Raw genomic sequence first — 22,457 nt, 5'->3', positions numbered from 1 at the left:
TGTCTCAAAAAAAGAAAGAAAACAAAATGTGTATGAAGCAGTCTTCAATAAATGATGGCTGATAGTTTTATTTTGGTAATAACCCTAAAAGGGAGTTTCCACGATCAAGAAGAGAATAATAATGCCAATTAACATGTATTGGCCAGGCATGGTGGCTCACACCTGAAATCCCAGCACTTAGGGAGCATGAGGTGGGTGGATCATTTGAGGTCAGGAGTTCGAGAGCAGCCTCGTCAACATGATGAAACCCCGTCTCTACTAAAAATACAAAAATTAGCTGGGTGTGGTGCGCACCTGTAGTCCCAGCTACTAGGAAAGCTGAGGCAGAAGAATTGCCTGAACCTGGGAGGCAGAGATTGCAGTGAGCCGAGATTGCGCCCCTGCACTCCAGCCTAGTGACAGAGTGAGACTCTGTCTCAAAAAAAAAAAAAAAAAAAAAAAATTAGCCAGGGTAGGGTATGGTGGTGGGTGCCTGTAATCCCAGCTACTCAGGGGGCTAAGGCACGAGGATCACTTGAACCCGGGAGGCAGAGATTGCTGTGAGTGGAGATCGTGCCGCTGCACTCCAGCCTGGGTGAGAGTGAGACTGTCTCAAAAAAAAAAAACAAAAAAAACATAGGCCGGGAGCGGTGGCTCATGCCTGTAATCTCAGCACTTTGGAAGGGCGAGGTGGGCGGATCACAAGGTCAGGAGATCAAGACCGTCCTAGCTAACACGTCTCTACTAAAAATAGAAAAAGTTAGCCGGGCATGGTGGCGGGTGCCTGTAGTCCCAGCTACTTGGGAGGCCGAGCCAGGAAAATGGCGTGAACCTGGGAGGCGGAGGTTGAAGTCATTCGAGATCATGCCATTGCACTCCAGCCTGGGTGACAGAGCAAGACTGCATCTCAAAAACAAACAAAGACACAAACAAACAAACAACAACAACAACAACAAAAACCATGTATTATGCTGTTAATATAAGGCTTACATATCTTAACTTTTTTGATCCTGTGGGCTAGGTGTTATTATTCCCATTTTACAGAGGAAGAAACTGAGGCATGGGAAAGTTCAGCAACAAGCCCAAGGTCACACACCTACTTATGAGGGAGTCAGGCAGTCTTCACCCCAGAGCCAGCTGATCTCTAGATGGGACTGGAGACTGGACCACTTGGATCATTTTCTTTCCAACAACAGGGCTAAAGTAGCTGATGAAGCCATGGCGCCCCCATGGACTTCTTTGTCCAGCTTTGCCAGTGACCTGTGGGGTCACCTTGGTCCAGTCCTTCCCTTTTCTTGACTTCGGTTTCCTCATTTACAATGAAGGAGTTTGACACAATAATTCTTGATTCCGAACTGTAGCCCAGGAAGAGGCATTTGGGAATGAGGCCCTGGCCTGCTGGTGACATCATAGAGGGGAGAGTTCCACAAGAGTAGTTAGGCCTTTCTGGAAGCCCAGTGCCACAGTCTGCACTGAGCTCGGCTCAGGAAAGAAGGGAAATCCAGGCGGGACCTGTTGGGCCCAGGTCTTGAGCTCTGTTCGCTCCAGAGTTCCCAGCACAGTCATGGATCAAAACTCAGTGCCTGAAAAGGCTCAGAATGAGGCAGACACCAATAACGCAGATAGGTTCTCTTGCTCTCACTCATCACCCCCACACCACAGGCCAGGCCACAGCAGAGCTCTCCACCATCACGAGTTGCACCATCATGGCGTGCCCCACCAACGTGGTGAATCTCGCCACCCTCCGGAGTTCCAAGACTTCCACGACCAAGCCTTGTCCTCCCCTGTCCACCAATCTCACCACCACAGCGAGGCACGGAATCATGGCAGAGCCCATGGCCCCACAGGCTTTGGCCTGGCTCCCTCTCAAGGCGCCGTCCCCTCCCACCATTCCTACGGTGAGGACTACCATGATGAGCTCCAACGTGATGGCAGGAGGCATCATGATGGGTCCCAATACAGTGCGTTCCATCAGCAGAGTGACTCCCATTACCATAGGGGGTCTCACCATGGCAGACCCCAATATCTCGGTGAGAATTTATCCCACTATTCCTCTGGCGTGCCCCACCACAGCGAAGCTTCCCACCATGGTGGGTCCTACCTGCCCCATGGACCCAATCCCTACAGTGAGTCCTTCCACCACAGTGAGGCTTCCCACCTTAGCGGGCTCCAACATGATGAGTCCCAGCATCGCCAAGTCCCCCACCATGGCAGGTCCCGTCATCATGAAGCCCACCAGCATGGAAGGTCTCCTCATCACGGAGAGACACTTTCCCCTCATTCCTCCGTGGGGTCCTACCAGCGTGAGATATCTGACTATCACAGCGAGTACCACCAAGGTGATCACCACCCCAGTGAGTACCACCATGGCGAGCATCCCCACCACACACAGCACCACTACCACCGGGCCCACCGGCACCGAGACTACCATCAGCACCGAGACCACCACGGCGCGCATCATTCCAGTTACCTCCATGGTGACTACCAGTACAGGGACTACGTCCAGAGCACTTCCCAGCTCTCTGTCCCACACACGTCCCGGAGCCTGATTCACGATGCCCCCGGCCCTGCTGCTTCTCGTACAGGAGCCTTACCCTCTCACGTGACACACCCACGGGGCTCGGCTCCCAGCATGACTCAGTTCGCAAGCACAATCCGCTCACGTGTCACCCAGATGTCCAAAAAAGTCCATGCCCAGGATATTTCCACCAAAGATTCAGAAGACTGGGGCAAAGAAGAGGGGCAATTTCGGAAACGCAAAAGTGAGTCTTTGCTGGGGCCCCCATGCCAACTTCTGCTGCCTGGCGCAGGATCCAGACCTGATCTCAGCCCCTCACTGACCTTCCGCAGATCGTAAGGCCCAACCCTCCTGCACAGGTCCCCCACTGGCTATTCACTCTCCTGAATGTTCATGGTCCCATCTTTTATTCCTTGAATTATGCACCTCTTTAGGCCATGAGGTGTTTGTTCATTCAGTCACTGCCTTATTTATTCATATGTCCACCAGTCAAACATTGATACTCATCCAATGTGGGTGCGTGGCCTGCCTGGGCCATGGCAGCACAGGGAAAAATTCAACACAGTCGCTGCCCTCGAGGGACCCAAGACTAGGGGTGGTCACTTAGCTGACCACAGATCATCCTGTGCTCGGGGCCTGCCTTCCTCAGAACATTTACCACAGTGGATCCTATCTGTCCAGATTTCTTCCACTCACCTGTGAGCTGCTTGAGGACAGAGATTAGGAACTAATGCCTGAATGAGGGCCTTATTGGAGGGCAAGGAGGGACCATGGCCTTTAGCTCATACTCCACCAAACTTTCTTCCTAGTAGTTCAATAAACATGACAACAGGCCAGGCGCGGTGACTCACGCCTGTAATCTCAGCACTTTGGGAGGCCGAGATGGGCGGATTGCTTGAGGTCAGGAGTTCGAGACCAGCCTGGCCAACATGGTGAGATCCCGTCTCTATCAAAAAAATACAAAAATTAGCTGGGCGTGGTGGTGCGCACCTGTAATCCCAGCTACTCGGGAGGCTGAGGCAGGAGAATTGCTTGAACCCAGGAGGCAGAAGTTGCAGTGAGCCAAGATCCTGCCACTGTACTCCAGCCGGGGTGACAGAGCAAGACTCCGTAGAAAAAAAACAAAAAACAAACAAACAAACAAAACAAATAGGCCAGGTGCAATGGCTCACATCTGTAATCCCAACACTTTGGGAGTCCAAGGTGGGTAGATTGCTTGAGGTCAGGAGTTGGAGACCAGCCTGGCCAATATGGCGAAACCCTGTCTCTACCAAAAAAATACAAAAATTAGCTGGGTGTGGTGGTGCGTGCCTGTAATCCCAGCCACACAGGAGGGTGAGGCAGAAGAATCACTTGAAGTTGGGAGGCGGAGGTTGTAGTGAGCTGAGATCGCAATACCGCACTCCAGCCTGGGCGACAGAGCGAGACTCCATCTCAGAAAACAACAACAACAAACAAAATATGACAACAGTCTCAGGAACAAGCAGAGAGGAGCAAGTGTGTTACTGAATGGGGACAGGAAAGGCAGCCCAGAGGAGGGAACATTTCATCAGGACCTAAAAGGGAGAGGATAAGTTTACCAAGAGGATGGGATGATGAGGAGGGTGGGTTTTCCATGTGTAAGTTACCACGTGAGCAAAGAAAGGCATGGAGGCATAGGAGTGGGAGCCCTCAGGATCCCCAGAAGCCAACTCCAAATCCCCAACAGGCTGGCCTCTGCCACAGAAGGCACAGGATCAGCCTGTTGGGGATTTGTTGGCCAGGCTGGTCTCGAACTCCTGGCCTCCAGTGATCCGCCCACCTCAACCTCCCAAAGTGCTGGGATTACAGGTGTGAGCCATTGCTTCCGGCCACAGTTATCCCCATTTTAAAGACAAGAAAACTGAGACACAGAGCAGTAGTGAAGTCGCACAGCTGCTTACGCAGAGCCAGGGAGAGCCTGGGAATACGGGCTTGTGTGAGGCTCATGCTGGGGAGAGAGAGGGCACTGGGTGCTGGGGACAGCCCTAAGCGCACCCCTGTGTCCCTGCAGAGTGGTACTTTGTGGCCTTGGACTCCATATTCTTCTGCACCTATGTGGTGGAAGCTCTGGAGGCCAGGAGTTTGAGACCAGCCTGGCCAGCGTGGTGAAACCCTGTTTCTACCAAAAATACAAAAATTAGCCGGGTGTGGTGGCAGGCACCTGTAGTCCCAGCTACTTGGGAGGCTGAGGCACGAGAGTTGCTTGAACCCGGGAGGCAGAGGGCCGGCAAGAAGGCAGGAGTGACCGTGGACGCTGAGCCAGGCTGAGGGGTGCCTAGGACCTCGTGTCCCCCCTTGCACACACTTGACTTTCTGGCCCTGTTCCTTTCAGCCGGCCGGCTCCAGCGGACCCACAAGAAGGGACACTCTACCAATCTCTTCCAGTGGCTGTGGGAAAAGCTAACCTTCCTCATTCAGGGCTTCCGGGAAATGATCCGGAACCTGACCCAATCCCTGGCCTTTGAAACTTTCATCTTCTTCGTCGTCTGCCTCAACACCATCATGCTGGTGACCCAGACCTTCGCTGAAGTCGAGATCCGGGGCGGTAAGAGCCAGGGAGTCCTGTTCCCATGGAGAAGCCATCGATGCTGTTCCAGGACCTTCGTGGGCCTGATCCAGTGCCAGGCGGTTTATAGGACTCAGCTCACTTGATCCTCACCCCTAGGAAGTAGATGGCCTTGCCCAGTGTTAGAGAGCGTCTCAGAAACACCCCGCTGAGGTCTGCCGGCCCGAGACAGAAGGACCAGCTAGGCGGGAGGCGGTGCTGTTCGCGCCGCAGCCACTAGGGGGCGCATCTGCTCCAAATGTGCGGCTGAGGGCGGGCGGGCACCTGGAGCCCGAGCCAGGAGCCCGAGTAAGCCCCGGAGGGGCGAGGGTGGAAGGCCAGGGAAGGCTGGTCCCTCCAACGCCATGGAGCAGGGTGAAGGACAGGAGCTGCCCGGCTCGCTGTCTCAGGCTCCATTCTAAGCACTTCGCTTGTGTTCATGCATTTAATGCTCACAACTCTATTGAGTGGACTTCAATTATCCCCATTTTATTGTATTTTATTTTAGACGGAGTCTCGCTCTGTCGCCCAGGCTGGAGTGCAGTGGCGCGATCTCACTGCAACCTCCACCTCCCAGGTTCAAGTGATTCTCCTGCCTCAGCCTCCCAAGTAGCTGGGACTACAGGTGCCCACCACCATGCCCAGCTAATTTTTGTATTTTTGGTAGAAACAGGGTTTCACCATGTTGGCCAGGCAGGTCTCAAACTCCTGGCCTCCAGTGATGCGCCCGCCTCAACCTCCCAGTGTGCTGGGATTACAGGTGTGAGCCACTGCTCCCGGACACAATTATCCCCATTTTAAAGACAAGAAAACTGAGACACAGCAGTAGTGAAGTCGCGCAGCTGCTTACGCAGAGCCGGGGAGAGCCTGGGAATCCGGGCTTGTGTGAGGCTCATGCTGAGGAGAGAGAGGTTACTGGGTGCTGGGGACAGCTCTGAGCGCACCCCTGTGTCCCTGCAGAGTGGTACTTCATGGCCTTGGACTCCATATTCTTCTGCATCTACGTGGTGGAAGCCGTGCTCAAGATCATCGCCCTGGGCCTCTCGTACTTCTATGACTTCTGGAACAATTTGGGTGGGTGGGGCCAGGGCCAGGCTGTGTGTGTATAGTCTGGGGGAGGCTCGGGAGGAGAGAAGGATGGTGAAGGGGGCGCTGGCGTTGGGAGCCCGCCAGGCTCAGGCACCCCGTGCCCTCAGACTTCTTCATTATGGCCATGGCCATGCTGGACTTCTTGCTGATGCAGACCCACTCCTTCGCCATCTACCACCAAAGCCTCTTCCGGATCCTCAAGGTCTTCAAGAGCCTGCGGGCCCTGAGGGCATTCCGGGTCCTGCGGAGGCTCAGGTAGGTGGCCACGGCTCCCACCTGGGGTGGGGACTCCAAAGGAAGAGGGGACACAGACAGGGGCCCCCAAGAAATCCACTGTGACCTGCTCAAGGGATGGGGGCGCAGGGGGCTGCTGACCCCAGCCTGCTTCTGCCTCCTGCCATGCGCTGGAATCAGCCCCTTCATTTTTCCAGAGAGGGGCCAGGACTCACCCAAGTCACCAACAAGTCAGGAGCCTCCTGCCTTCAGCACCAGCTGTGGCTGCTGGGCACAGACACACACCCCCGCCCCCCACTGATGACTCAGTCCCCACTCCTTCTGCCCACAGCTTCCTGACCAGCGTCCAGGAAGTGACAGGGACCCTGGGCCAGTCGTTGCCGTCCATCGCAGCCATCCTCATCCTCATGTTTACCTGCCTCTGTATCCTGGTGCCGCAGGGGCTGGGGTGGGGGCCTGGGGGGCTGCGGTGAGAGGGGTGCGGGGAGCAGGGATGGGGCAGGACGACGGGCCCTGGGGCGGGGATAGCACCCGAGAGCTGAGTTTGGCCCTGAACAGCCAGTCCTCTTCTCCGCGGTCCTCCGGGCACTATTCCACAAATCTGACCCCAAGCGCTTCCAGAACATCTTCACCACCATCTTCACCCTCTTCACCTTGCTCACGCTGGATGACTGGTCCCTCATCTACATGGACAGCCGTGCCCAGGGTAGGGCAGGCCCCAGGCTGCAGGGAGGGCTGGGGATTGGCGGGGTGGACCGGCCAGGGCTCAGTGACCCCATCGGCAAAGTGGGGCTTCTGATGCCTGCATGTCGGGGTGTGGGAAGGGAGCAGGTCGTGGTTGGGGGTGGCGAGCACAGCCTGACTGTGCCCTCTGGCCTGCTTCCCCTAGGCGCCTGGTACATCATTCCCATCCTCATAATTTACATCATCATCCAGTACTTCATCTTCCTCAAGTGAGGACACGCCCCTGCTCTGCTGCCCAGCACCACCCGCGCTTCCTCCTCCCCCGGGGACCCTTACCCCAGCCCTCTCACCCTGGTCATGCCATGCTGAACCCACAGGAAGTACAGGGTGCCCCTCTCCTCTGGCCTCCTTGCTGAGGGCACACCCCTGTCCCCCTCCCCAGCCTGGTGATTACCGTCCTGGTGGATAGCTTCCAGACGGCGCTGTTCAAAGGCCTCGAGAAAGCGAAGCAGGAGGTACCAAGCGGGGTGGGACAGGTGGACCAGATCAGGAAGCTGGAGGAGCGAGGCCAGGGGGCTCCAGGGTTGAGCAGGCCTGGGACTCTGGCAGATCTGAGGCCTCTTCTTCCCAGAGGGCCGCCCAGATCCAAGAGAAGCTGCTGGAAGACTCACTGACGGAGCTCAGAGCTGCAGGTATGGGCCTGGCCCGCCCTGGCCCCACCTGCCGGTCCTCAGTGGGGACCAGTCTCTCCATCCCCCTAACCTCCTTCCACAGTCACAGAATTCCAGACTCAGTTTTAGAGTTTTAGAACTTGAGACTCAGGAGGACTTTAGTCCAGAGGACTCTAGAACAATCCTCCCAAAGCCAAAGCCATTTAAACTGCTTGTCAAATCTTTTTTTTTTTTTGAGATGGAGTCTTGCTCTGTCGCACAGGCTGGAGTGCGGTGCTGCCATCTCTGCTCACTGCAACCTATGCTTCCCAGGCTCAAGTAATCCTTCCATCTCAGCCTCCTGAGTAGCTGAGACTGCAGGCGTGCGCCAGCACACTCGCCTACTTTTTTTTTTGTTTGTATTTTTTAGTAGAGATGGGGTTTCACCATGTTGGCCAGGTTGATTTCAAACGAACTCCTGACCTCAGATGATCCTCCCACCTCAGCCTCCCAAAGTGCTGAGATTACAGGCGTGAGCCACCACGCCTGACTGTGCTTGTCAAATCTTAAAAGACCTACTTGGGGCCAGGCACGGTGGCTTATGCCTGTAATCCCAGCACTTTGGGAGGCCAAGGAGGGCGGATCACCTGAGGTCAGTAGTTCGAGACCAGCCTGGCCAACATGGTGAAACGCTGTCTCTACTAAAAATACAACAATTAGCTGGGCATGGTGGTGGGCACCTGTAATCACAGCTACTCGGGAGGCTGAGGCAGGAGAATCACTTGAACCTGGGAGGCAGAGGTTGCAGTGAGCCGAGGTTGCGCCACGGCACTCCAGCCTGGGCGGCAGAGTGAGACTCCTTCAAAAAAAAAAAAAAAGAAAAAAAAATGTTCTAATTGGCCAGGCCTAAGTTACCTGTCCTTGAAGCTGGGGGTGGGGCTAACCTCAGCCAAAGGACATGGACTGAAAGGGGATAGAAGTGATTTGTTCCTCAGGAAAACTGGGGCACTTCTTCCAGAAGTGGGGTGGGTGCTGGACGGGCAAACAAAGGGAACTGCATCGTGCTGCACGCCTGGAGAAGCAACCTCCTGGAGCAGCCTGGCCAGAAACTCCTTTAGCCCTTATCGTCCTGACACATGGGGTTCCTCTGCCTCCTCTCCAAATCCAGGCCTTGACCTCACCCTTCATTCTCTACATCCAGAGCCCAAAGAGGCGGCGAGTGAAGGCACCATGCTGAAGCAGCTCATCGAGAAAAAGTTTGGGACCATGACTGAGAAGTGAGGAGACAGGAAGGGAGCGAGGCCTGGGGTCTAAGGGTGAGGCCTAGGGGCCTGGCTGGAGGGCTGGGAGAGAAAGAGACATTGCCTGCCCCTCTAGAAGGGGATGGAGCGCTGATGCTTGTGGATGAATTTGTGGGTGCAACGAGGAGACCCTGGGTGGCTTCTGCACATCCAGAGGTGTGTGTGCCACCTGGCTAATCCCAGCAGCAGGGATTCCACCCATTCCTTCATCCCAGAACCATCCCCAACCTTTGTCAGGTCTGGGCCCTGTGAGGGCTCCAGGGACCCAAAGAGGACACAGATTCAGCCCCTGCCCATGAGGACCCCACCTCTAAAGACCTGTGTTGGGCCATGGAGAATGAGTAGACTTCAGCCAAGTGGAGGGATAATGAGGCTGTTGGAGGAACAGCTTAGATCAAGGCCTGGAAGTCAGATGCTCAACCTCCATTCCTGTCCACTTGAGTGGCTAGCTGGGCCAGAACATCTGGGGACTCATGCTGTCCCCATGAGAAGGATCTCTGGGGAGCCAGGCCTTGGAGCACCAGGCGCCCTGCCCGAGCCTGGTAAACCCTCATGCATCTTTCTCTTTCTTTTCTTTTTTTTTTTTTTTTTTTGAGACAGGGTCTCACTCTGTCACCCAGGCTGGAGTGCAGTGGCACAATCTAGGCTCACTGCAACCTCCGCTTCCTGGGTTCAAGCGATTCTCCCACCTCACCCTCCCGAGTAGCTGGGATTACAGGTACATGTCACCACACCCAGCTATTTGTGTGTGTGTGTGTGTGTGTGTGTATTTTTTTAGTAGAGACAGGGTTTCACCATGTTGGCCAGGCTGGTCTCGAACTCCTGACCTCAAATGATCCACCTGCCTCGACCTCCCAAAGTGTTGGGATTACAGGCTGAGCCACCGTGCCTGGCCTCTCACTTATCTTTCAAACTCAGCTCATTGCTGCTGCCTCTGGAAATCTTTCCAGGCCCGCAGCACCGGGCAAGGTTTCCCTCCTCTGGGCCCCTCAGAACCCAACTTCACGACTCAAAGTGTCAGCAGCTGTCTGGCTCTGAGGGCAAGCTGTCTCTCGTTCATCTCCGTCTCCTTGGAGCCCCTTGCTGTGTTCATTGTTTCCAGTGTTCTTTGATGAATGGGTTGACAAGATGGTGGGGAGGGTGTGAATGGGACAATGGGTAATGTGGTGGGCAGATGAGTGGGTGGAGGGACAGGTGGATGACTGACTACACAGCACGGGTGAAGGTGTCAATGGGTGGGCGGGGGGTGGCTACAGGGAAGAGCAGGTGGATGGAGGGGGAGGTGAGTTGTGAGTGGCTGGAGGGCCAGTTGGGTGAGTGACTGGATAAGGAGGTGGGTGGATGGATAGGCGGATGGTAGAGTGGGCGTATGGGGAGGAATGGAGCAGACAAATGGGTGGGTGGAGGGATGGGTGGTTAGGAAGATAAAGCCAGAAGCCCCTGCACTACAGGCAGACTTGGGCGCTTTCTCGTATCTGGAAAAGGAGACCTCCTGGAAATGGAGGTCTGCAGTCATATAAATTTTGTGGGGAGGAGGTAGGCAAGAAGAGCCTCTGGGTGGTTCTGGGGTCCAGTAGGCCCAGCCAGCAGGTCAGCCCAGCCCCTATCTCTGTGACCCTCCCTCCACCCACAGGCAGCAGGAGCTCCTGTTCCATTACCTGCAGCTGGTGGCAAGCGTGGAGCAGGAGCAGCAGAAGTTCCGCTCTCAGGCAGCCGTCATCGATGAGATTGTGGACACCACATTTGAGGTGAACCAGGCAGGAGCGAGAAGGGGCCGGTGAGGGGAACCCCAGGGGCTTGTAGCCAGAAATGTCTCCGAGTAACTCCCATGGGGATTGGGGAGGGCAGAGTCTGGCTCATTCACCCACCCGTGCCCCACTAACCCCTGCAGGCTGGAGAAGAGGACTTCAGGAATTGACCCCAGGAGAACAACAGATACAGACTTCAGCCCCTGGCAGTCTGCCCACCTGGGTGCACTGGGACAGGTCCCCAGATCTGCTGTAATGATTTCCGGGCCCTGCAGAGCAGGGGCCCCAACAGAGTTTTTAAACCCCAGGAGGCTCCACGTCCTCACTGGATAGGCCAAGGCGCAGGGAAGGGAATTGGTGCACACGCACGAACGAGTGTGTGCCAGTGTTGCATGTCAAAGGGGCTGCTCTTGAATCCCCTCCAGTCCTACCAATGCTAGCTCAGCCCAGCAGGGCATTAGCAGCAGCTGGAGGGATGAGGCAGAACGTGGGCTGAGCTCAGGTGCCGGCGGTGCTGGGAGGGCTGAGGAGGCAGTAACCCTGCTTTGGGGAGGAAGGCCCATCTTGCCCAAGTGTCAGGAGAAAAAGAATAGGCCTGAACACCCCAGGGTTACCAGGGCCTGGGGGCCCAATGGGCTCTAGGAATGGGGACTCAGAGCCCAGGAACTCAATCCTGCCAGGACCCTCAGCTCCAGTAGAAGAGCACCAACCGGATGGGGATATCATGAACCCAGAGGTCGGAGGTCATTGCCATATCCTGCCCTTTCTGGGGTCAGACTCTAGAGCCCCACTGAGGGGAGGTGGAGTCGGGGCTGCTCAAGTCCTTCTGGCCTCAGGGCAAGGGGCGGGCAGGGATGTGTGGAGGACCCTGCTGCTGGGAGAGGGAAGCAGGGAATGAGGCTGAAGGCTGTGCCCCACTGCCTGCTCTAGGACTTAGATGACCTCCCCGACTGATAGCCTGAGCCTAGGCTGGATGTCCAGAGCCCCTGTCCCCATGACTGGGGGTGACAGTAGGACACTGGCCTATGCTGGGTGCTGGAGACCTAGCACTGAGTCAAGTTCAAGCCTCACCCTGGCCCCAGGGGTCTCTCGTTGAGTGGAGGGTTTTCCATGATCTGCAACAGCCATCTCCCCTCTAGTAGAGGCAATCCAAGGTGCAGTTCAGGCCGGAGGGAGTCAGGAGCGGGAGCTGAAGGGCCATAGTTTTTTGCCAACCCTCCCATCTCTGGGCCAGACCAGTCAGTGCTGGAGCTTCCAGGGTCCCAGGACAGAAGAAGCACCTCCCCTCCCTGGTCTGGCGGAAGGCACTGGCTGGCCCAGGGCCCAGGAAGAGACTATGCAGAGGAAATGCCATCTGGGATTCGGGCACAGATTCCAGGGGCGGAGAGGTCACCGGGCAGGCGTCTCTGGGCCTTGCTTCTCTCCACCACCTCACACATTCATTCAGCAGGCATTTCCTGCCACCCACCCTGTGCCTGCCCCATGCTGGGAGCCCCTGCTTGGTGGCACATGGGAGCCCTTCCAAGCAGCAGGCCCCACACACACCCTCGGCTGTCTGAGCTGCCACATCTGACAAGCTTGAGCAGAAGCAGGGCTGGATGTCATCTCCTGGGTCCCCAGCTCCTGTCAAATGCCACCCCTCAGCTTCTCACTCCCAGGTGGGACCCAGGATCTACTTCCCGTTTCCCTGTCTCTACCCCAATCTGGCCTCCGAAGGCCGACGGCAGGGCCTGGGAGCTGGGGCTGCTGCTTATTAGGCCCCAGCCTTGGGCAGGGGACCAGGCAGGCACAAGCAGGGTGTGAGGCCTTGTCAGAAAGGAAGGGCCATGGGATGCTCTCCGCAGCCACTGCGGTGCTGCCTGCCTGGGCCTGATGGTGCCGACACCTAGCGCCCCCAAGGCCCATATCCCAAGTGTGGGTGTGTGCTTGTGCATCTGAGGAAACTCTGGGTGTGGCATGTGGGTCCTTGGGTTGTGTTTGAGTTTTGTATGTACATCTCCAGGTTGTTTCTCTAGGGTGTGTGGCTTCTGTGCTTGTGAGTTGCTAGGCTGTGTTTCTCTGGGTATGCATGTGATATCTGCCAGCACCTGAGTGTGTGCTGTGGGTGTCTGTGTGTGTATGTCTGGCGTGTTGTGCTTTGGGTGTGTGCGTGTGTATATGTATGGGGGGGTATGAATTGCAGCCACAAATTCAAATGTGCAAAAGTTGCGATGCTGTTTTCTTCTTCTTTTTTTATTTTTATTTTTATTTTTTGAGATGGAGTCTCACTCTGTCTCCCAGACTGGAGTTCAGTGGTGCGATCTCAGCTCACCGTAACCTCTGCCTCCTGAATTCAAGCAATTCTCCTACCTCAGCCTCCCAAGTAGCTGAGATTACAGGCACCCGCCACCACACCCAGATAATTTTTGTATTCTTAGTTGAGATGGGGTTTCACCATGTTGGCCAGGCTGGTCTTTTTTTTTTTTTTTTTTTTTTTGAGACAGAGTCTGGCTCTGTCGCCCAGGCTGGAGTGCAGTGGCACAATCTCAGCTCACTGCAAGCTCTGCCTCCCGGGTTCACGCCATTCTCCTGTCTCAGCCTCCCGAGTAGCTGGGACTACAGGTGCCCACCGCTATGCCCAGCTAATTTTTTGTATTTTTAGTAGAGACGAGGTTTCACTGTGTTATCCAGGATGGTCTCGATCTCCTGACCTTGTGATCCGCCCACCTCAGCCTCCCAAAGTGCTGGGATTACAGGCGTGAGCCACCACGCCCAGCCACCAGGCTGGTCTTGAACCCCGACCTCAGGTGATCCATCCACCTCAGCCTCCCAAAGTGCTGGGATTGCAGGCGTGAGCCACTGCACCCGGCCTCAATGCTGTTTTCTTTAAATGACATTACGTTGAATCTGTCCCCTCACCCCTCCTGTGGGCTGTAGACAAGCTCTGTCCCTCCAGGGCTCCCAGTCTAGCCCCTTTCAGGCGTCTTGCCCAGGGCAAGGCATGAGAGGCATCCTTGTGGTGTGGAGCCCACAGCGTGGACTGAGAGGCACTGTCCTAGCCCTCACGGTCTCTTGGCCTGCAGGGACTCTGCCATCGTTGGGCCACATGCAGGTGGAGGAATCTTTATAGGCTGGGAGCTCAGTGTCCTGGGTGAGGACACTGCCTGGTTGAAGCCCCACATGCCACCCATGAGCTCCTCCTGGGGCTGAGCGGGAGCAGAGCACAGACTCCTCCTCAGAGTGCTCCCAGGCAGCCGGCCCTGTTCTTATCTCAGGCCATCACCCCTCCTCTGTGAGTCTGCCCCCAGCCCTGACCTCTGAGAATATTGGGAGTCTCTGGCTATGTCGGGGGGCTCTAAGGTTTGTTCCTCTATGCCTGTGATGCTGGGGTGTTTGGGGGGCTCCACATTTGGAGGCTCAGTCCTGCACCTTCAGCACTGTCTGGGCTGGGACAGCAGCAGCTCTGCTGCAGGTGGCAGGGTGACCTCTCAGCTTGGGCTGGGGAGCTGGGAGCTGCCAGAAGTGGGAGTGGGGGATGGGGGCGGAAGCGAAGCACTTAGAAGAAACCAATGCAAGAAGCAGCACTGGCCATTTATTGTGACAGATATGGCCCATGGACCTGAAGTGCCCTCCACCATGGCCCCAAACCCAATGGCCTTCACCCTTGGGGACTTATCACATCTGCACACAGTTGTGCTTTATCACATCTGCACACAGTTGTGCTTTATCACATCTGCACACAGTTGTGCTTTATCACATCTGCACACAGTTGTGCTTTAGGAGCTGAGAGGAGTTCTGCCAGGGAACCACAAGGACCTCAAAGTCACAGCGCAGCTTCTGTAGAGAGAATATGGGAGAGAAGGAGGGGTGAGCCCAGCCTCGACCTGTCTCCTCCCAGCAGCCAGCCCTCTGCCTGCCAGGCCGCTCCAGGTCAAGAGAGGGACAATCACTGACCCAACGGATGTCAAGCCACATGTCTAGGGCTAGACTCCAGATCTTGGTAGCCAACTTCCCCATTCCTGAGGGAAGCCCCAGCTTCCTTTCTGCACCCCATCTTGGCCCAGAGGCTGACTCATCCAGAAGGACGACAGGTTCAGCCAGACATCTAGACATCTACGTGTCCAGCCAAACCAGTTCAGGATGGACAACCTGAGTGCTTGAGGCTCTGGGGAGGGCTAGGGCTGGAGGAGCCCAGCTGTTACCTCCTGCTGCGCCCCTGCCGCCAGGGGGCAAGTTGTGAGGTCGACGTGGTCTCCAGTGACCCTGGTCTTGCGGCAGTCTGTGCTACCCATCTCCATTGTCAGGAAGTACTTGATGCCGGCCACCAGCTGGGGACATAGGGTAGGGGCAGGTCAGGGGTCTTGACCCTTGATCCTCATTTCTCACCTCCTGACATACTCTCCTGTTGCCCCCAGGCACTCAGGTGGGGAGAGAGGGAGAGGGGATGACTCAGACCCGGGGTGGGGGGTGGGGGAAGTTCTGGTGGGGATGGAGGGTGGAGAGGCCTGGAGGCTGAGCCCCACCAGCAGCCTTGGCAGACATCAGACATGCCCCATCTAGGCAGCTGCCCACTGTCCCCACCTGCCTTCCCTCCTCCCCGATCCACCCCAACAGGGCAGAGACTAGGACCAGGCAAGCCAGGAGGGCAGGTAGTGCAGTACAGGGTTTAATTATGTCTTTCCTTGAAATTTAGATGGTTGTCCATGGTGGAGTTTTAGCATTAATTCGATTTTTAAAATATTGCATGAAAATATCCCGATTGCGCTTTCAGGCCCCCTTCATGCACGCCCGGGCAGCGCCTGTGGCCTCCCCCGGTGTCCCCTCCCAGCACCCCGCCCGCCGCACCTGGCTCTGCGCCTTGATGATGTGCGTGTCTCGGAAGTAGTAGAGGCTGTTGCTGCCCATGTTGTAGCTGGCCACAGCCGCCTGCGCCGCCTTCTGCACCTGCGGGTCGTCGGGCGACAGGTCCCGGAGTTCTCCGACCATGCGCTCCTGCGGCCGGGCCCGGGCGTCGCGGGGCAGCGCCAGGAGGCAGAATGCGACCAGGGCCAGGCCCAGCGCCAGCGAGAGGTTCGAACGCGCCATGGCCGTCAGTGCCATCGGAGCCATCAAAGCCGTGAGTGCCGAGCCCGCGGCCGCGCAGCTTTTACCTGCTGGGCCGCCCCGCCCGACGCCCGCGGTGTGCCCCCGCGGCCCGGAGCTGGGGCGGGGCTTCCGGGGTCCTGCGAGGTTCAGGGAGCCCAGGAGACCGAGGGGGCGGCGCGCACCCGCGTGCCAAGACACTTCCCTGCCCTCCAGGACACACCTGGCCCGGGGAGGAAGAGGACAGCGACGGTCCCCAGCAACAAGTGCCAGTACAGGGACGGTTCACGAGAGGGCTGTCCAGAATGAACTACCAACCACAGCTCTTCGTGGGCTCTTACTGTTGCCACCATTTCCTAGCTATGTGAACTTGGAGAATTCACTTAACCACTCGCTGCCTTAGTTTCCTCTTCTGTACAATGGCTGTTGTGAGGATTCAGTGAGCTGAAACAGGTAAGGTTCTTAGAAGAGGCCTGGTGCTGCATAAACAGCAGGTGAGTAGGACACATTACTGCTCAGCGCTGCCTGACAACCTTCCTGGAGCGCGAGTGACTAATGTTTCTACCTGGCCAGGTGCCTAGGCATGCTTGTAATTCCAGCACTTTGAGAGGCCAAGATGGGAGGACCACTTGAGCAAAGGAGTTCAAGGCAGTGAATCGTGATCTCAGCACTGCACTCCAGCCTGGGCGACAGAGCTAGACGCTGACTCAGAAAAAAAAAAAAAAAAAAGGCCGGTCGTGAGGGCTCACACTTGTAATCCCAGCACTTTGGGAGGCCTAGACGGGCAGATCACTTGAGGTCAGGAGTTCAAGACCAGCCTGGCCAACATGGTGAAACCCCGTCTCTACCAAAAATACAAAAATTAGCCAGGCATGGTGGCGCGCACCTGAATTCCCAGCTACTCAGAAGGCTGAGGCAGGAGAATTGCTTGAACTTGGGAGGTGGAGGTTGCAGTGAGCCAAAAGGGCACCACTGCGCTCTAGCCTGGGTGACAGAGACTCTGTCTCAAAAAAAAAAAAGAAAAAAAAGTCTCCACTTTACAGAGAAGGGAAAATGGATTTGCCCAAAGACACTGGCGGGAAATAAATGGTGACACTGGCTTGTGTGTGCTGGCAGTCTAAGTCAAATCTGTGGTTTTAAACTAGACTGAGCCCACAGGACACAAACTGCCCAGAAGGAGGGGGTGTCAGTCATGTCAGCTCTGCCATCTTACTGATGGCACGGCTTTGGGCAAGTCCCTCAACCTCCCAGACAGAGCCTCCGTGCCCTCGTCTGAAGGACACCTTATCTCCTAAGTTTGTTCTGATATTGATGTTTCGAATCTGGCTCTCCCGTGGGTACAGTGAGCATGTGCTGGAGGTACCAGCAAACAAGGCCCATGACTGTTTTTAAAGACTCCAATAATTGCCAGGCACGGTGGCTCATGCCTGTAATCCCAGCACTTTGGGAGGCCGAGGTGGGCAGATCATTTGAGGCCAGGAGTTCGAGACCAGCCTCGCCAACATGGTGAAACCCCGTTGTAGCCCGCACGGACCTAGTGGGACTGAACAAAGCCGGGCAAACGCGGGAATAAAAGACAAGAGACAAAAGAGTATATTTGGAAGAAGAGGTCGGGGGCACCTTGCCTCTAGTGGACAAGGGCCCTGAGCTTTACACAGCCCTCTATATTTATTAGGCAAAAGAGATAGCGAGAAAGGGGGGGTGATTGTCGGGTATGTCACATAATTGTCAGTCAGCAGTTTGGTCAAAGCAGGCTTGTGAGACCGCATCCTTTCAACAATAGGCACTAATTTTCTCAGTAGATAACTTCGGGGAGCCCAGTGCCAAGGAGTGAGGCCCTCAGCAAACCTTTTGGTGGCGGGGCAGTGGGAGTTTGCCCACATCCTGCATTTGTGATAAACAGGTGGCTGTTTGATCACATAGCCTTCAGCGGAATGCTGAGTTGGTCACAATCCCTTTGGCCCTTTCAGCTCCCAACACCCTATCTCTACTAAAAATACAAAAATTAGCTGGGCGTGGTGGCGCACACCTGTAGTCTCAGCTACTTGGGAGGCTGAGGTGGGTGAATCACTTGAACCTGGGAGGCAGAGGTTGCAGTGAGCTGAGATGGCACCCACTGCATTCCAGCCTGAGTGACAGAGCAAGACTCTATCTTAAAAAAAAGACTCTAATAATTAATAATAGATTATTAATTAGTAATCTATTATTAATTATTAATAGGTGGTGATCTATTAATCACATGGTAGCTCACACCTGTAATCCCAGGACTTTGGGAGTCGGAAGCAGGAGGATCACTTGAGGCCAGGAGTTTGAGACCAGTCTGGGCAACATAGAGAGCCCTCGTCTCTACCAAAAAATCTAAAATAAATTAGCTGTGCATGGTGGTGCACGCCTACCCAGCTACTCAGGAGGCTGAGGTGGGAGGATTACTAGAGTCTGGGAGGTCGAGGCTGCAGTGAGCAGTGATGGTGCCACTGCACTTTACCTGGGTGACATAGCAAGACCCTGTCTCAAAAAAAAAAAAAAAAAAGGAACAGACGAAAAGCAGTGTTGAAGTAGTCAATGCGAGAAAAGTCTGGATTTTGTTGAATTTTTTTTTTTTTTTTTTTTTTTTTTGTGACAGAGCTCTGTCAGCCAGGCTAGAGTGCAGTGGTACTATCATAGCTCATACCTTGACTTCCTGGCTTCAAGCTATCCTCCCATCTGAGCCTCCCAAGTAGCTGGGACCACAGGCACATGCCCCCATGCCTGGTTAATTTTTTTTCACACCTGGCTAATTCTTAAATTTTTTTGTAGAGATGGGATCTCACTGTAGTGCCCAGGTGGGTCTCAAATGCCTGGCCTCAAGAGATCACAAGATCCTCCCACCTCAGCTTCCCAAAGCGCTGGGATTACAGGCAGGCCTTGGAATTATTTGTCTGCATTTTAGAGTTCAGTGTAGTTTGTATTTGTAATTCCATGTTGCTGGCGGGGCAGGGGCTTATTGTCCCTGGGGCACTAAGATGTTGCAGTGCTTAGAGCCTCCAGGGGCTTCACTGGGGCTTGGAAGAGGTGCCAGGTCACAGTACGTAAAGAGCAGCTGGCAGCCGTCACTGTGATGGATATTGTTTGTAGGCATCCAGAGTGTCACCGTGATGGATATTGTATGTGGGCATCCAGCGTGTCACTGTGATGGATATTGTATGTAGACATCCAGCGTGTCACCCTCCCTTCCTGATTCTGGGTCTTAGAATCCCAGGACCACAAAAGGAAGTGATTTCCCACACAGGGACCTAGACCAGAGCAGTCACTCACTGCCCAGGGCAGCTGGCAGCCTGCTACCCACATCACTTCCTCAGCCCAGCTGTGGAAAACCAACTCTGCCATCTTCCTGGGATTCCAAGGAACCGTCACAAGTTCCTGGAGGCCTCAGGGGTCTGGCTTAAAGGGACAGACTCCAGTTTGTGGAAGTGCTGGCCGAGCTTGAGTTGATCAGGAGGGTGACGCCTGGCCAGGACTCTGAGCTGAAAGCCTGGGAGGGGTAGAGGAAGAGGCCCAGGATTGTGCCACAAGGGCGAGGTGGGAGAGGCAGCTCCCCTGGGCCTGCTGTCTCATCACTTGGAGCTTAGCCATGGCCACAGGTACCTCCAACAGCTCTCTCAAAAACTAGCCAAGGCCTGTCTGCAACTCACCAAGGGCGCTCACTCCACCTGCCACTGCTTCGTGCTGATGCCAAGGACTCTTTTGCAGTACAACCTAGCAATTTCTGAGCACTTTTCACCCACTGATTCTCACAAGCACCCTAAGGGAGTACACATTATCCTCACTTGGCAGATGAAAAAGTTAATCAGAGAGGTCAGGACACTTGTCTAAGGTCACATAGCTAGAAGTGGTATCTTGGTGAGAAAAGGTGGGGGGGAATAACAATGGTAAGAGCTCTTGCTGTGTGCCAGGCCTTGTGCCAGGGATTCAATATATGTTCTTTCATTCCCATAGCAGCTCTGCACAATGATTATTACCTCTTCCTACAAGGAGGAAATGGGAGGTCAAAGGGGAAGGGTTAGTTGTGGGTCCCAGTGCATGAGTCTTGGGCTGCCCCACAGGGGTATGAGGTCTGCTGTTCATGGTGGGGTTGTTCCTTGCAGGTGGGGTGTCCCTGAGCAGACTTTCCCAGCGCCTGACTCCATCCCGTCTGGACCACTCTGGCTTCCAGGAGGTTCGGGCCAAGCATGAGCTTGAGGTCAGTCAAATGTACTGGCCACAGGGCAGAGCCTCCAGTTTTGCAGTGGCCCAGACATCCCACCCCAGGTTGTCCACAGCACCCCTCTCTTGCCCCTGGCCCGATGGGTGGAGATGACCAGGGCAGGTTCTTGACATCTCCTTTCCTCTGGGATCAGGCTCTCCAAGGCATTGATGCTTCCCCCAGAACCCTCTTCCTTGAACCTTCAGTTGGGCAGAGGATATTGCCCTCCGCCCAGGGCTCTGTAGCCCCATATCCTGGAAAGGAGATCTTTTGGCAAGGAAACCTGTAATCCTACAGGGATTAAAGCTCCCCTCTGGGGAGGAGCGCTCCTAAGTGCTGCTGATTCACTGGTTGAATCTTCACAACCCTGCACCAGCTGGCAGACGAGGCTGTAGCTCAGAGGAGTGAAGCAACTTGCTCCAGATCGCATGGGGAGCAAAGGCCCAGAATTGGGCCTGGCTGGCTCTTCAAGGCTGCCACCAGTCAAGGTTGGGAGTGACAGGAAACAGCCCTGGTCCCCACAGGGAGGGGCCAACCTGGAAAGGGATCAACAGTCACAAGCACCTGCTGGGAGCCTTCCATGCTCAGCAGGCTGCCGCGGGGCAGGGCTTGTGGTGGTCCAGGTAGCCTCCCCCTCTTCCTTTCTGGGGGCAGCAGGAGCCCTTCGGGGCCCCGGAATGCATGGGCTGGGTTCACACCAAGTTCTAGGTTGGCTCTGAGCACTCATAACTAGACCGGCTGAGAGGGTCAAGCTCTGGCTGGGTGTGATGGGGGGATGGGGTCAGTATTTGCTGATTTCCGGGCCCACCCATGTCCCAGGCTAGTGGGTGGCCAGGCATGTCCTGTTGGACACCACAGGCTGACACTTAGACAACCTGACTCCTACCCCTCACCAGCCAGGTCTGCTTTCTGCGCCAGCATTCCAAGCCGTGGTCCCTTTGTCCTGCTGGCTGAGTCGGGCTGGATCCGAGAGGCCACATTGTCACAAGGTACATTCTAGATGCCCTTTGTCTACTGCTGTCCCAGGACAGAGCCAAGAACTTGTGTGGGATGCAATATGGAGTCCTGATAAAGGGTTTGTGGCCTGCCACCTGGTATATGCACTGCCTGCGCCCCAAGGGAGAGGTGAGAAGGCAGGTTCCAGCCCCTTCTATGGCAAAGCCTGTGGGCGAGCCGGGAAAGGCAGATGACAAGGAAATAAAGCAGAGAGCATGAGCCACAGGCTTCCAGCAGGGTCCCAGTGCCAGAGCCAGGCGAGGCCAAACCAGGAGGCCAGCATGGGCAGGAGCCCAGGGAAGGGCTTCGTGAAGGAGGAGGGAGTCTCCATGACTTCACAGAGCACCAGCAACAATCTGGCAGCATCAGGGCTGAGGTGTGGTGAGGCTGGAGCCCTGCAAAGCCCCCACCTAAGCACACCAGGCCTGCGACAGCATCACAGCATGAGGGTCAAGGGTGAGGGGACTTATCCAGGAAGACATCAGAAACAGTCTGAAACTCAAGAGAGAGCCCTTGTGACCACCTCAGCCGGGCCTCAGACCAGCAGCCTCCCAGGAAGCGGCTTGAAGCACAAGCTGGGCCCTGCTGCAGCCAGCCGGTGTCCCTTTCAGGCTGTGCACTTCCCGGTCCCAGCCTTGCCCAGAACTCTCATCCCTACAAATAACAATTTAGTTTCTGACCTTTCACACAATCGTTCCAGCCTCATGTCTTTATTTTTGGTTTTCCTTTTATCTTTCTTTTGTTCTGAGATGTAGCTAATACATAGAAAAGGGCACATAACATACACTTTTGGTCAATGCCTGAATCACCACCCCATAGGTCAGAAACACAGGTCAGGGTAGGCAAAGCCTACCCTTAAGCCCTTCCACACCCTACCCCAAAGATAATCCCTGTAGACTTTTTTCCTTTACTATTTACCATAATCATTTCCCTTGTTTTCCTTCTAGTTTTACCATCTATGTAGGAATTCCTAAGAATTTGTTTGGCTTCATTTGCTATTGAGATTCGTGTTGTACACAACTATCATTTGTTCATTTTCACCTCCGTCCAGTGTCCGGTGGCACGAATGCCTATTTATCTACTCTAGTATTGACAGCCGCTAGTGTTGCTCCCAACAATGCAGCTTCAAACTCATCTAGGTCCTGCTGCAGGTGTTCGGGACTTTCTTCAAGGCACAGTCCTGAGAGTGGAACTGCTTGGTCACAGGGCGTGTCAGTTTTACTAAATAACACCCAACTGTCTTCCCAAATTGTTTAGACCAATTTATACTCCCACCAGCTGGGTATCAGTTCCTGTTGCTTCATTATCTCATCAATACTTGGTATTGTCCAACTTGAAAGTGTTTGCCAGTCAGGTGGGTGTTAATGGCATGTGATGTCTTATTACTAGCAATATGCAGCACCTTTCCT

General features: G+C 55.1%; 2 protein-coding genes across 3 annotated transcripts; one reads left to right on the top strand and one right to left on the bottom strand.

Annotated features, from left to right (window-relative positions):
* The first annotated feature begins 1,469 nt into the window (after nt 1–1,469).
* CATSPER1 (cation channel sperm associated 1) lies at nt 1,470–11,076 on the top strand. 2 transcript variants are annotated; one of them, XM_032153498.2, is made up of 12 exons: nt 1,470–2,741; nt 4,851–5,063; nt 6,024–6,137; nt 6,260–6,407; nt 6,718–6,809; nt 6,949–7,092; nt 7,276–7,339; nt 7,513–7,585; nt 7,702–7,762; nt 8,922–8,997; nt 10,655–10,769; nt 10,913–11,076. In XM_032153498.2, the coding sequence occupies exons 1-12, from the start codon at nt 1,544–1,546 to the stop codon at nt 10,937–10,939; spliced, it is 2,325 nt and encodes a 774-aa protein (XP_032009389.1). In that variant the 5' UTR covers nt 1,470–1,543; the 3' UTR covers nt 10,940–11,076. The 2 variants fall into 2 exon arrangements, with proteins under 2 accessions (XP_032009389.1, XP_058295763.1); XM_058439780.1 differs by having other exon boundaries at nt 8,889–8,997.
* A 3,370-nt stretch (nt 11,077–14,446) lies between these two features.
* On the bottom strand, nt 14,447–16,014 carry CST6 (cystatin E/M). Its single transcript, XM_032153497.2, has 3 exons — nt 15,594–16,014; nt 14,951–15,076; nt 14,447–14,585 (listed from the first exon to the last, which is right to left on the bottom strand). The coding sequence occupies exons 1-3, from the start codon at nt 15,855–15,857 to the stop codon at nt 14,502–14,504; spliced, it is 474 nt and encodes a 157-aa protein (XP_032009388.1). The 5' UTR covers nt 15,858–16,014; the 3' UTR covers nt 14,447–14,501.
* Between the last annotated feature and the right edge of the window lie 6,443 nt (nt 16,015–22,457).

Source organism: Hylobates moloch, unplaced genomic scaffold (genome assembly GCF_009828535.3).
Source record: "Hylobates moloch isolate HMO894 unplaced genomic scaffold, HMol_V3 SCAFFOLD_5, whole genome shotgun sequence".
NCBI classification, from domain to species: Eukaryota; Metazoa; Chordata; class Mammalia; order Primates; family Hylobatidae; genus Hylobates; species Hylobates moloch.
The sequence above is the reverse complement of the archived record's forward strand: the minus strand, read 5'-3'. Positions and strand labels throughout refer to the sequence as shown.